The sequence below is a fragment of the Ciona intestinalis genome, chromosome 6 (genome assembly GCF_000224145.3).
Source record: "Ciona intestinalis chromosome 6, KH, whole genome shotgun sequence".
NCBI classification, from domain to species: Eukaryota; Metazoa; Chordata; class Ascidiacea; order Phlebobranchia; family Cionidae; genus Ciona; species Ciona intestinalis.
Window position 1 is genome coordinate 768,965 of NC_020171.2, and position 13,478 is coordinate 782,442.

Sequence of the window (13,478 nt, forward strand, 5' to 3'; positions counted from 1 at the left end):
GTGTGAGCTAGTTTACGGGCAAATTCAATGCTACATAAGTACCAAAACACAGCCGTATTTTCTAGCGCGCATTTTTTTAATGTTGTGTATTCTAAACCAGTGCATTTCATGTATTGCGTGAATCCTTTTTGCAGACATATAAATGTATAAATATAGTAGGGTGGGGTAAGATGGGACATATTTTTTCCTTTTTTGACCGATTTAGCAGTTAACAAGACTATTTACAGAATAATATAAATACCGTAGCCCCGACACTCTAAAATAGCGTTGTTAGTTGTTAAAACACGACCAGGAAGTATAGTACTATAGTTGCTAACGGTATTCATCTTACCCCACAGTCCTATAACTACAATATACCTATAGTAAAATACATAACAGTAGGCCCTTGATGCGTTATCAATTGCGTTTAATATTCGCCACGTTACACGTCATAGGCAGTGCTTCAATACTCAGCGATTCAACGTTTGTTTGTTTAATTCTTAAGGGACACCTCGCACGCCTTTCATCTCGCTGTAAAGGTTAAGTCATTCCCTACTCTCTATTAAGCTTCGTATCCAAAATTAGATAGGCCTTTTCAATGTAGTTTGTTTTGCTTTACGTTTATTACAATTTTTCAATAGAAATAGTTGGTATTATGTGTTGAAATTGAACTTGAATGGTAGGGTGGGGAAAAACACTTTTTCATTCTATCCTTTTTCGTTCAATTTGGTAGTAAACACATAATACTCAAAGAATGATAAAACCGTATCCTCACGACTCCCATAGACCGTTGGTAATTGTTTAAAACAGGATCAGGATGAGGATATTTGGATATTCTGTGTTAAAAGAGTCCCGTCTCCCCGACCCTACTATATTAAGTTTTTCAAGTATTTTTTGCTACACTTGATTGTTAAATTATTGAGTAAAAAATGTCATAAAACATTGTTTTTATTGAGTTACATTTACTAAAATACTTTAGTAGTTAAAAACTTTTGTGCATTTTAGTAGGTCAGCGAAATGTATTGAATTACACTCAAAACTACTATTAGAAAGTAGTAGAATGGTTTAAAGCAATTAAGTCTCTATGTACTAACCAATACATGTCAGTTTTAGTGTATAGCAAATAACATGTATATACTATGTTTTTTGTAGGGTTAAAAACCAGTGTAAATTTGTAATGCAAAACAACACTTTAAAATCATATTTTTCATGTAAATTCTCATACAAACAGGAACATAACTTGTAGTATGATATAATTCAGTAGTAGTGTCCCATTTTAGACTATTTGCTGCATAAAACAATCTGCTAGATAAAATCTCATAACAGGAAATATGACTAAGCTTCATAAAAAATACAAATTGTATTATGTTATGATTTAATACAAGCTACAACCCATTTAACACAGAAGTTAGTCACTGTGTGGTTATGTTTTGTATTTTGATGATGTATTAGACAGTGTAATTTGGTTGTTTTTTTCTTATATTTTGACTGCAAGCTTATAAGTAAAAGCTTTGTTACAATCTAAATTTGATGTATTTAAAAAAAATTTTTTTTATTTCTTTTTTGAGAAAAAATGTTGCTTAGAAAATGTTGAATTTGTACTTTTCTGCACATTTTCTGTTAAAAGTCCCTTAAAAAGTGTTTCAGTTATATTGTTTTTACATTTTGTTTGTATAATTGCATAGAATTTTTTGAAATTGCAAAGTTCATAAGTTTTGTGTTAAAAAGTGGTTAGAAAGTTTTGCAATAATACTTTTTGTACATTTTCAATTTAAATTTCTAGAAAGTGTTAAAATTGCAATTTTCTGTACAGTATCGTGTTTAGAGTAGAAAGAATTTCAAATGTGTTACAAAACAGTCAGGTTCACAGGCATAGATACATAACAGCAGGTTTATTGTAGTGTGATAACTGTCATAACATACTATGCAGTTATGTAAACATCATCTATCAATTTCTGTCTTTCCTTTCACAGCTTTGGTAAACAAATACCTGGTACAAAACGTAGAGGTTGCCAATGTTTGGTTCTGGAATCTTCTGAAATGATCGCAGTAAGTATTAATTTAACTGTTTTGATAATTCACATAGTTCAAATAAACGTAAAAACAAAAAAAAACTTATTTAAAGTTGTATTTTTTTGCACTATTCGTTTTGTAGTTTCAGTAACTGTGTAAAAATATTATATAACTGTGTTAAAAATAACTGTGTTGCCGTTACTCTTGCATAAAAATGCTTTTTTTAATCTTTTAAAATTACAACATTAAAAGCTTCGTACATTTTTTGTACAGTAATTTTGAAACATTTTTTTGTCAGTGAGAAAAAAGTGCAATTGTTTTAACTATACTAATAGAGTATAGCCAACAGTGTAAATATCAATGTATCAACTATATGCACAACTTTATAGCATGTAACACTATGTACTTAATAGCAGTATCCAAATATTAGTACATATACCGGATATGTTAAGACACAAGTTAGACCTCTGGTATTTTATCTTTTCGATCATTAGAAGTTATAAGCCTCGGGATGTATATAACACACCACTCATTTCTTATCTGATCATAACCTGATACCATGCTTTATGAGGGAAAAATATTAAAACTCTTGCTGTTTTGTTTGTTATTTTACACATTTCATGATGTTTTTGCTATATTTTTGCATTTAGTTTTTAGAAAAATTTCAACCTTTGCTGTTTCATTTGATATTTTTATACATATATTTACGATGGTTTCACTATTCCATTTTTTTTGCATTTAAAATTTAAAACGTTTCTTTCGTATTTAAAAATACTTCTTTGCCTAAACTATTATAAATATCTAAAAGATAATCAATTTTTTTTCAGATTGATTACCCCGACATGGCAATACACAGCAGTGGAATGACCTCTCGACCTCATGCCATGCTACGACATGACACCGGACATCATTCGCCACGAGGTGCACTTGACAGCGTCGCCGAAGTTGACACATCTTCAGCAGAGGTAAAGCGACAACCCCCATGACCCAGTGGTTCCAAAATTTCCAATATTTTATTTGTTGTTTTTTTAACAGAGTTCACCCTTACACCAGTCTAGAAGCAACAGTATGCATAAGTCATCCAATGGTCAAATAATGGTTGGGGGAGACAATGTATCTCAGTTCTCAAAAGACACAGTAAGTTTTTTGTATGAATTTAGGGTCCACTAATGTTTCTGTAAGGATATCATAATACTGTCACTTAAATACAGCTGGTTAAACACCTGTGAAAAGTGGTGCAACCAATTCAAGGTCATTGTTTTGTCGGCATTTAGTAAACTACTTGTTAAAAAACTACTTGGAACCAATTCAAGGTTTAAAATGTTAAAACAACTGTCCTCAATATTTTTTCTTCTAAAATTTGGGACTACACGTCACTGCAGACACCCCTAAATTTACTCCTAAAGTCACCCTTAATTTTCTTTGATCTTCCAGGAAGAGATGGATGATTACTCAGAGCAAGATCTGGAGGAGGAAGATTCCATCTCACTTCATTCTTCTTCTTCCATCATCATCAAAGATCTTGTTATCGATGTTTTAAAGAAAGATATTTCGGATAGAAACGGAGATGATTTAGGTATAGGTTGTTTATTGTTTCTATTGTTTAGCGTCATGGTGGAGTGGTTAGACCTTGTCTCCAACTAAGAGGTTATGGGTTCAAGGCTCTATTAGTCTATTCTATTCTTTGAGTGTGAGGTCCTTGTCAAGGACCTGGGATTTAGGCCAGATTTGGCCTGTTACCCCAACACCCGGGAAGCCCGTTTAAGTTTTTATGCGACCAATGCCGCTACATCTCGGACTCCAACGACAACACAGGGGTCCCAGTGGTTCTTATGGGTTGTCTACATTATCAGCCTTGTAGCAAAAAAGTAAATCACCCACAAAGTTACATAGGTGGTAACTTGTAACCGGGCATGAGGTGTATGAAACACCTGTGTTATAACAACTGTGCTTGCGAGGATAAAGCTAGTTAAATTCATTATATAAAAAATATTTTACAGAAATTCTTCTTGAATTCACAAAAAGCTTGCAAGCGTTTTCAAATTTAACGGAACCCATACGAAGAGCTTTATGTAAAGTGATGGTTTTTGCATGGGTGGAAAAAGCTGGCACTGTTGTGCTTAAGGATAACGAATTGGTATGGGATATAGTTCATGCAATTTATGTTTTTTTTAATCCATTTTGGTAGAAACATTAAAACCCTTTTTTGATGTAGTTTTTTAAAGGGTAGAAAATTACTCTTTTGAGGTAAATCTGTTTATATGTTTTATCTATTTAAAAAGTAAACTGTAAAAATTCTGTTTTTTGTTAATAGAATGTTTTTTTCATTGTTTTTAGACATTTTTATACTTTATTTTATATATTGTTACATGAAAAATGACGTTATTTTCTCTTTTACTTTGTTTAATTAATTCCAGTTTTTCAAAATATTACGATTGCTTTTCAAAAGCCATAACCCAAACAAAAAGATGCCAATACAAAACTTAACATAAGATTTAATTTCCCATACAGCTTGACTCATGGTCAGTTATAATCAACGGAATGTACAAGTCCGTAAAGATGGGACAGAAGAAGACGTATGCTTGAGTATGGGGGATAGTTTTGGTGTACAACCCACTCTCCAACCTCAGCAGCATAATGGAGTTATGTACACAATGTGTGACGATTGTCAGGTATGGTATAATTTATAATGTAACAACTCTTTAATGGATATTATGTGTATAATTGCTCCAACCCAGTGGTCACTTATGGGTTGTCCAAATTGTCAGGCATAGAGAAAAAAACAATCACCCACAAAGTTACATACGTGGTAACTCGTAAGCGGGCACGAGGTGTATGAAACAGAACACGGTGTTATAACAACTGTAGTTTTCTGGCCCTGTGAGAATAAAGCAAGTTACATTTATTAATGTATTCATATTGTTATACCGTCTGCCTTTATGGACACAAAACTTATATAAATGCATGAAAGGCAGTGATAGTTAGACACACAGTTTTATACAAAAATTTTGTGTTTCCAAAATTCCAAATTGTCATGATTTTTTTATAATATTAAAAAATTCCTTCTGGTATAGAAAGTTGAACAAAATTTGTTGTTTTTAAAATGGCAACACTGTAAAAATTCCATGGCAACACTTTTGTAAAGTTCAAGTTTAAGTTAAGTAAGTTAGGTTGGTTTAAGTAGGATTATGAGTGACTTGCGTTACAAAAATTTCAGCCTGACTGGTAATGCCACATATTTTAGTTGTGTGTGTGTTGCATAGTGTATCATGTGTCTGTATACCTTTAGTAGGATACAACAACTCTTAATAAATCTGTGTACTTAACACTTTCATTTTTTACATTCTGCCGAAAAATAACACAAGTTTTTTCGGAAATTTTCAAAATTTAGCAGAACGTTTTATTTTTTGTAAAAAAAACAACCCTTTTTTTTGAAAATTGATGGATTTTACCTAAAAATTTACAGGCAAATAATCAATAGCAATATCTAATATGCATTAATTTAAAAAATGTATAAAAGCTTGCAAAATTATTATTAACTTAAATAATTAAAAAAATATATAAAGAACTTTAATCTAAAAAGGCATCGTTTTTACTTGAAAATATGTCACTATGTCAGAAATAGATAAGTACCTTTAAAAAAGTTCTAAAAAATTCCTTATATTCAAATTATGTTATAGTTCCAGTTCCTCTGCATAGCCACAAGAGCAGTACCATTTTTTTTTCTACAAATACCAAAATACACCTAAACCAGTCATTTTTCTCTATATTCAAATTATGTTCTGGTTTCAGTTTTTGTGTATAGCCTAAAATAATGTATTAAAACTTGCAAAATTTCTAAAATTAGGTTTAAAATTGCATATAACAAATTGAAAATGTTATCATTTTCTGCTAGAAATAGTAAAACATACTTTTTAAAAGACCCTAAAATAAGTTTCTGATATATTAATTATGTTTTTGTTTTAGTTCCTGTGCATGGCCAGAAAAAGGTGTATTAAAACCTAATAAAAAATCTAAAAACACATCATTTTTTTTGCTAGAAATAGTAAAATACACCTAAAGCAGTCAATTGTTTTCCTAATATTCAAATTATTTTCTGGTTTCAGTTCCTGTGCATAGCCCAGCCCGAGTATTGCCAAGTTCTCCATCAAGGTCAAGAAAATATACAGAATGTTTATAATGAAGCTGGAGATCTTGTTATGGTGAAAGAGAAGCGAGAATTTGAAGGCGGAACGAAGATTGGAAACATTGTTATTAGGGTATGTGTTTGTGTTTTATCTGGTTGGGTGTTTGTGGTTTATTGAGGCAGGTGTTTGTGTTGTACTTGGATGGGCATTGGGCAAAACATTGGGGGATTTTTTGTGAAAATATATGATGATACATATTTTTCCAATGTGTTCTGTTTATTCTGGGTTAGTGTTTGTGTTTTATCTGGCTCTGTGTTTGTGGTTTAATACCCAATTTTTAAATCTTTTAAAATTTGGGTATTAAGCCAAAATTTTAAGTGACATCATTTCCTTTGCGCCTCAATTTCAAATATAAAACAGCTTTTTACTTTGCTAAATGTCTATAAAAACAAGCAGAGCCAAAGTATATTGCATTCACCACATTAATCAATGAGGTTCCCTATGTTATCGGTTATTTTAACACTGTTACCCCCCCAATAAACTACCTATACCCAATTAAATTTGACTATATATACCCTAGGACCCAGTATCACAAAATAACATTAGTTATATTAATATATATAACGAGTATAATAATTAATTACTGTGTAACCAAACCTACTACACCCCTATACAGTGGCGCAGCCAGAGAATAAATTAAGGGGGGTTTTAATCAAAAAATTTTCATTTTTTTTTTTAAATTTTTTTTTTAATTAATTTTTTGGGGGTTTTAAAAAAGGGGGGTTTGCGACACCCTAACCCCCCCTCCCCCTGGCTGCGGCACTGCCCCTATGTAACAAAATAACTAGCAAATATATATAACACATTAAGTAGCAAATATACTACAGTATTTTAACAATAAACACAAATGCCAACAGGGCAATGCCGACAGTTTAATGCATCACCTGCTCGAAGAGAATTCCATAGACACAACATATACAGAAGATTTTCTTCTAACGTACCGTGCTTTTAACAACGACCCGCTGAAAATATCAAACAAATTACTCGAGTGGTTTGACAGCGTTATGTTTCGAGATAAAGTAAGTTTTTTCTTCTTGTATATTTTGAAGTTATAGGCATAAATGTAGGCTGCTTAAGACACCCATGTTATAACTTGACAGTGAGCATGATGTGTATGAATACACTATGTGTGTCCGGTGTATAAGAAGACGCCTATGTTATAACTTGACAGTAAGCGTGAGGTGTATGAATACACCCTGTGTGTCTGGTGTATAAGAAGACACCCATGTTATAACTTGACAGTCAGCGTGAGGTGTATGAATACACCATGTGTGTCTGGTGTATAAGAAGACACCCATGTTATAACTTGACAGTAAGCGTGAGGTGTATGAATACACCCTGTGTGTCTGGTGTATAAGAAGACACCCATGTTATAACTTGACAGTCAGCGTGAGGTGTATGAATACACCATGTGTGTCTGGTGTTTAAGAAGACACCCATGTTATAACTCGACACTGATTATTTATAAATTATAAAAATCCGCATAAGTTCCTTATGTAAATCCAACAGTCCAGCTGTATAATCTAACCCTTAACAGTTTATACCCAAACTCATATTTATCTTAATCCAATACCTATTTATTGACTCCTACAACCACCTATTTACCCCTAAAACCCCCTATTCACCCCTAAAACCCCATATTTACCCCTAAATCTTTTATTTATCCCCAAAATCCCAACTTACCCTAAAATCCTATTTTTATCCCTAAAACCCCTATTCACCCCTAAAACCCCCTATTTACCAGGTTATCCGCGTTATACTTCTCTGGATAAACAATCATTTCAATGACTTTGAATGTGACTGGCGTATGATGAATGTTCTGGAGAAATTTGAGGAGAAATTACACCAAGCAAACTTGCATGGACAAACTAAGCTCTTTAACATTGCTTGTACAGCTAAAGCCCAAGCCAGAACCGTTACAATTGTAAGTTTTTGTCAATTTTATTTAATTTTGTTATTATTTACAGTTGTACTTTCAAAATTGCAAGTTTTTTGTCAATTTATTTATTTTTGTTAATATACACAAATGTACTTTTAAAATTGTAAGTTTTCTCCTTCTGTAAGACCTGGTCTTAATAAAATAGATTAAAAATCTATAAAAAAGTAAGTTAATTGGACACATCTTTTTGACAAATATCTTTTTTCACCAGACTCGTCCTTCCAGCGAGGCAGAGCTTTGCTTCCAAATACTTGGGGGGTCTGAGAAAAACTTTCCTATCTACATTTCATCTGTTCTAGAAGGTTCGGAGGGTGAAACTAAAGGGGTCAAACGAGGTCAGTATCATAGAAACCAAAATATATATTTTTTAACTTTTTTTATTAAAAAAATTAAAACGTATTTTTTATATTAAAATGCATTTAAAATGTAAGCATGGGATGAGTGTAAAATTTATCTAAATTTTTAAAACATTCTAAAATGATTTTTTTCATTAAATATTGGTAAAACCTTAACACTATGCACATTTTCAGTGCGAAAAAAATATGCAAAACCTTTAGAATAAGTAAAAAATTTTCCCAAAATTGTAAAAACCTTGGTAAACAAAAAGTTGTTAGTTAAAGTTTTAGTTGAACTTTTAAATTCTGCACAGGTGACTTACTGCTTGAAGTAAACGGTCAAAACTTTGAAAAACTAACTCTAGAAAAAGCTACAGCGATTTTGAAGAAAAACACAGAATTACGCCTTACTTTGAAAACAAGTTTATTTGGTAAGTTGTTCATTTAGACTTTTAAACCATTGTTGGCTCATTATTATAAGTACAGTCTTACTATTATGCATAAAATACCTGTACAATTTAAATAATTTTAATCAGTGTCTGTTTTAGTCATTTTGTTGTTACTGTTGGGAAGAATTGTAAAACTGTATCCTCACGACTCCCATAGACCTTTGTAAATTTTTTAAAATCCGATCAGGATATTTAAATACTATGTGAAAAAGGTGTCCTATCTTCCCCTACTCTACTATATAAAAAACAATCTCTATATTGACGTTTTTTTCATCCAGCTTTCAAAGAGATGGTCTCAGAACTGAGTAATCCTCAAAAGAAGAAAAAGCACAAAACGGATGAAAAAAACATCTTTTTCCCTCCCGGGCAGCGTGGGGGTCGAATGTCTCTCACTATGATGAGTGAAACAGATGCTTTTGACCAAAAACACAAAAAAGGTACGAAATTTTGGTTAAAACATTAAAATTATACTATTTTATCTTCAAAATGTAGAAAATTGTGCTTAAAATTAGGTATTTTATGATAAAATATTAGGAAAGGTAGTAAATCTGGCAGAAAATTAGCATTTTTTATGGTTAAGGCTATGCAAGGTACAAAATTCCTTTGATTATATATATATGAACATACAAGTTGAATGAATAAATGTAACTTATTTATTTTTGCGTGGCCGGAAAACAAGATTTGTTATAACACGGGTGTTCTGTTTTATACACCTTGTACAAGTTACCACGTTTATAACTGTATGGGTGTTTTTGAATTGTTTAACAATAATGGCAATTGTTACATATATAAGTATATAAAAATCCACAGTTGAGTTACTGCCTAAGTTTCGTAAATCTCGAAAATTGAGTCTGATTGAAAAAATCCAAAGCTTCCCCTCAAGTCTACATATTCGGTATTTTCGCGTGTGAGTTTATAGCGCAGCTCTTAGTGGTGACTGGTAGTGGGAAAACTACTTTTAAACCAATGTAGAATGGCATTTTGCATTAGATATAGAAGTATATAACACATTAAACCCGTGGCACAGCCAGAAAAAAATAAGGGAGTAAAAAAAATTTTTTTAAAGATACTTTTTAGTTTTATTTAAAGTGGGGGGTCACAACCCCTAAAACCCCTCGGCTGCGCCACTGCATTCAAGTAAATAGTAGTGAAGCCAGTAGATGTTATTGTAATGTAACCTATTTTGTAGCAAATCCATGTATATATATATATATATATTAATTTTAGTGTTTGGGTAATGGGTAAACTTTAGCCTATATCCCAGGTCCCATGGCTTGCCTTGCTGTAGGGCCTTACCCATATATATCTATATATACATATATATATATATGCAGTTTGTCACAAAAAGGTTAAACTGGCTTTACTACTTAATACACCTGCAAAAATGGTGTGCAATTCATAATTATAAAAGGTCTTGGAACTGCCTGTCCAAAATCTATAAAGAATATATATTTTGCTACAGTTTTAAAGAAAACAAATACACATTTTATACAAGCTTTAGAAGGTTGCTGTTTTTGGGCATAAAATGTCATTAAGAAGCTTTTAGCCAAATATAGTGTTACTGAATTAGTATATTACTTATACATATATAGGTGCCAACTTAACGTTCTAGCAGAATTTAGCAGCTTTTTGTATTAGTGTAGCAGAATACTTTGCAAAATATGTTGTATTCTGTCTTTATAAGTAATAGACACTAACAAAAAACATATTGTAGGCAATTCTTTAGGCGGCAAAACGAAACGTTTAATGGCAAAATTTAACGTTTTGCCCAAGATGCCTTCATTTGAGTGAGTTACAACACGTTTAGAGCATGTTTGTCGTAGTTTTTCACACGTTTGTTACACATTTACATCACATTGTGAATCATATTTAGATCAGAGCGTTGTTTTTTTGACGTTTTGTAAAAAATATTTATGTTTTGGTCCAGTTTGCAAGGTTTCGGTTGTTTGTTAGTCATTCTGTCCTACTTAATAATAGGAGAAATAAATGTATTGTTTAAAAAAATAGGAAAAAGTACAATATTTGGAAAAAAATGTCCGTCTTATTGTATAAGAGAAAAAAGGGTTTCGTTCAAAAATTTGCCATTGTATAAGATTTCTATTAGAACATGCAACTTTTAGGTGGAACTCTCGGCAGGGCCACGAGTAAATTAAAACGAATGTTCAAAAAAGAAAATAATTTTACCGACTACATGAACCGGCAGTAAGTCCATCAATCCTCAGTTAAATCTTAGTTTGGTTGAAAAAAAACGTTGTTTTCTACAAAAAAATGAAAAAATCTGAGCGTTTCTTCGTTGCAATTGTCATTTGAAAATGATTCAATTTCTCAAAATCCGAGTTCAGTTTATTTACTTTATTTTCACATTCGAATACACAAAACATGATTTGAATTGCATGTACTAACTTAAAATTGGGTGTTTTTCTCGCTTTTTAATGCATTAATCACCAATAACTTAAGCCACATTCAGATTTTAAGCCCCTAATCACATCTTAAGTCTATATTTTTTATATTTCTACCTTAAAATAATAAATTTGTTTATAAAAATTTAAGATTTAAAGATTAGAAAATTATGTGTTTTTTTTTTGAACTACAAACAAAAGCTTAACTTAATCTGTCTAATGTCCAATTTTTCAACCTTTATTTTGTTATTAGTTTAATTTGCATGGTGGTTAGCATTTGTAGTGCAATAAAATGAGTTCGCATTAATCATATTACATCAATAATGCATGTCGTACTAAATTGCTTGTAACTATGCATGTATGTAGCTTATTTGATTAAGCATGATGTGTATTTGTATATATTCTGTATATAACATGTTTTATTTAAGTAAATGTTAAAATGACTTTTTTCTATGAGTATATATATCGTTAAAATGCCTTTTTTTTACAATTTTTTTTGCATAAATTTAACAGTATAAACTTTATAATTAATTTGTAATATTTAAATATTGTATGCATTTTATACTAATACTGAAATTTTAATAACTGCATTTAAATTAACTATAGCTTGTTTAACTATCAGTGTTGCGCAACGAAAACTTAAAAATTTTATTGCGCATCACCGAACATTGCGCAATAAAACGCTTTGAAAGTTTTCTTGCGTATCACTGAAAATTTAGTAAATTTTCAGTGTTGACCGTTGGAAAACTGATTTATGTTTTTCACTGGTCAACACTGCTAGCATTGTGGTGTGGTGCACATTCTAACTTTGCGCATGTTTCTCCCCACACAAACATTCACACATCGGCATGGTAATTATCCTCACACACATTCAAACATCCATTTCATTCCCACAACTCATTCATAACAAAAAAAATTCAAAAAAAATTTGCAATAAAAAAATAAAAATTAAAAAAAATTTTGCGCTAAAAAATTACACAAACAAAAAACTACAAAATAATCATTACAACACTACAAAAAAACAACACAAAAACACAAACAAACAGTGGAGGAGACTCTAGAGTTACAATGGATGATGGTTTTTTGACCGAATCTTCCGAGCAAAAAAGAATGGTCCCTGGTTCTTCTAATACCATTGATGGATTGAGGTCTTTTAAACAAACTGCTGCCATTAGTTTGAGTAATCCTGACTTACTGGATCCTGCAGGGTTTACAGAGCTTTTAACCTTAGCAGGTAAAACCTGGGTCATAATTTTAGGTTGGGTTAAGGTTTTTGTATTAAGGATATTTTGGGGCTTTTGACAGTTTTATTTGGTATGGGTAAGGTCTTCAGTGAGGCACACCTGAGACCTGGGATGTAGGCTTATTGGGGCAAGGCTGTTCTATTCTATGAGAGTTAGGTATTCAGTGAGGCACACCTGAGACCTGGGATGTAGGCTTATTGGTCCCAGTCCATTCTATTCTATGAGGGTGAGGTCTTCAGTGAGGCACACCTGAGACCTGGAATGTAGGCTTATTGGGGCAAGGCTATTCTATTCTATGAGGGTTAGGTATTCAGTGAGGCACACCTGAGACCTGGGATGTAGGCTTATTGGTCCCAGTCCATTCTATTCTATGAGGGTGAGGTATTTAGTGAGGCACACCTGAGACCTGGGATGTAGGCTTATTGATCCCATTTTTAGAGAGTCCAAGTGTGTGTAGTCTTATACTCAAAGCCAGTTAAGTTTTATTGCCTTTTTGTAAGTATATGTATGTATTTTCCACAAGAGCATTCTCATTTTTGTCCCTGACACAGTTAGAATTTCATAAACAGAAATAGCATTGAATGTCAGTACATAATTATGAACTAAAGTAATATAAGTGACCCCTTTTTTAACTAATTGTAAAGTTCTATATTATACCAACTATATTTTTAACAATAAAACTAATTATAATAGCATATATATTGGTGCCATTTTATATATATATATACACACACATAAATTATAGTACACAAATCCTACCCTATATTACTAACTGTAACAATACTTTTTTATAAAAAAATAAACTAAAAATATCAGACTATAACAACATATATATGAAAAAAACTACTGTAATTTTTATATATGACTATAAATAACTATATCAACTTTTATTTCTACGCATAGCAGAAGTCCCAGAAGATGTAATCAAAGTCT

At 31.8% G+C, this 13,478-nt stretch overlaps 1 protein-coding gene across 1 annotated transcript in view; it reads left to right on the forward strand.

The window, feature by feature from the left end:
* Positions 1-13,477, forward strand: part of LOC100184714 (rap guanine nucleotide exchange factor 6-like) — a gene marked incomplete at its 3' end in the record, with an annotated part of 34,824 nt that extends 21,347 nt beyond the window's left edge. The window contains 16 exon segments of the mRNA XM_018812184.2: positions 1,953-2,028; positions 2,820-2,957; positions 3,028-3,129; positions 3,427-3,568; positions 3,993-4,129; positions 4,504-4,531; positions 4,534-4,664; positions 6,099-6,251; positions 7,037-7,198; positions 7,924-8,103; positions 8,330-8,453; positions 8,768-8,884; positions 9,181-9,339; positions 10,617-10,689; positions 12,348-12,535; positions 13,449-13,477. Of these exon segments, the coding sequence (XP_018667729.1) occupies positions 1,953-2,028; positions 2,820-2,957; positions 3,028-3,129; positions 3,427-3,568; positions 3,993-4,129; positions 4,504-4,531; positions 4,534-4,664; positions 6,099-6,251; positions 7,037-7,198; positions 7,924-8,103; positions 8,330-8,453; positions 8,768-8,884; positions 9,181-9,339; positions 10,617-10,689; positions 12,348-12,535; positions 13,449-13,477 (1,939 nt within the window).
* Between the last annotated feature and the right edge of the window lies 1 nt (position 13,478).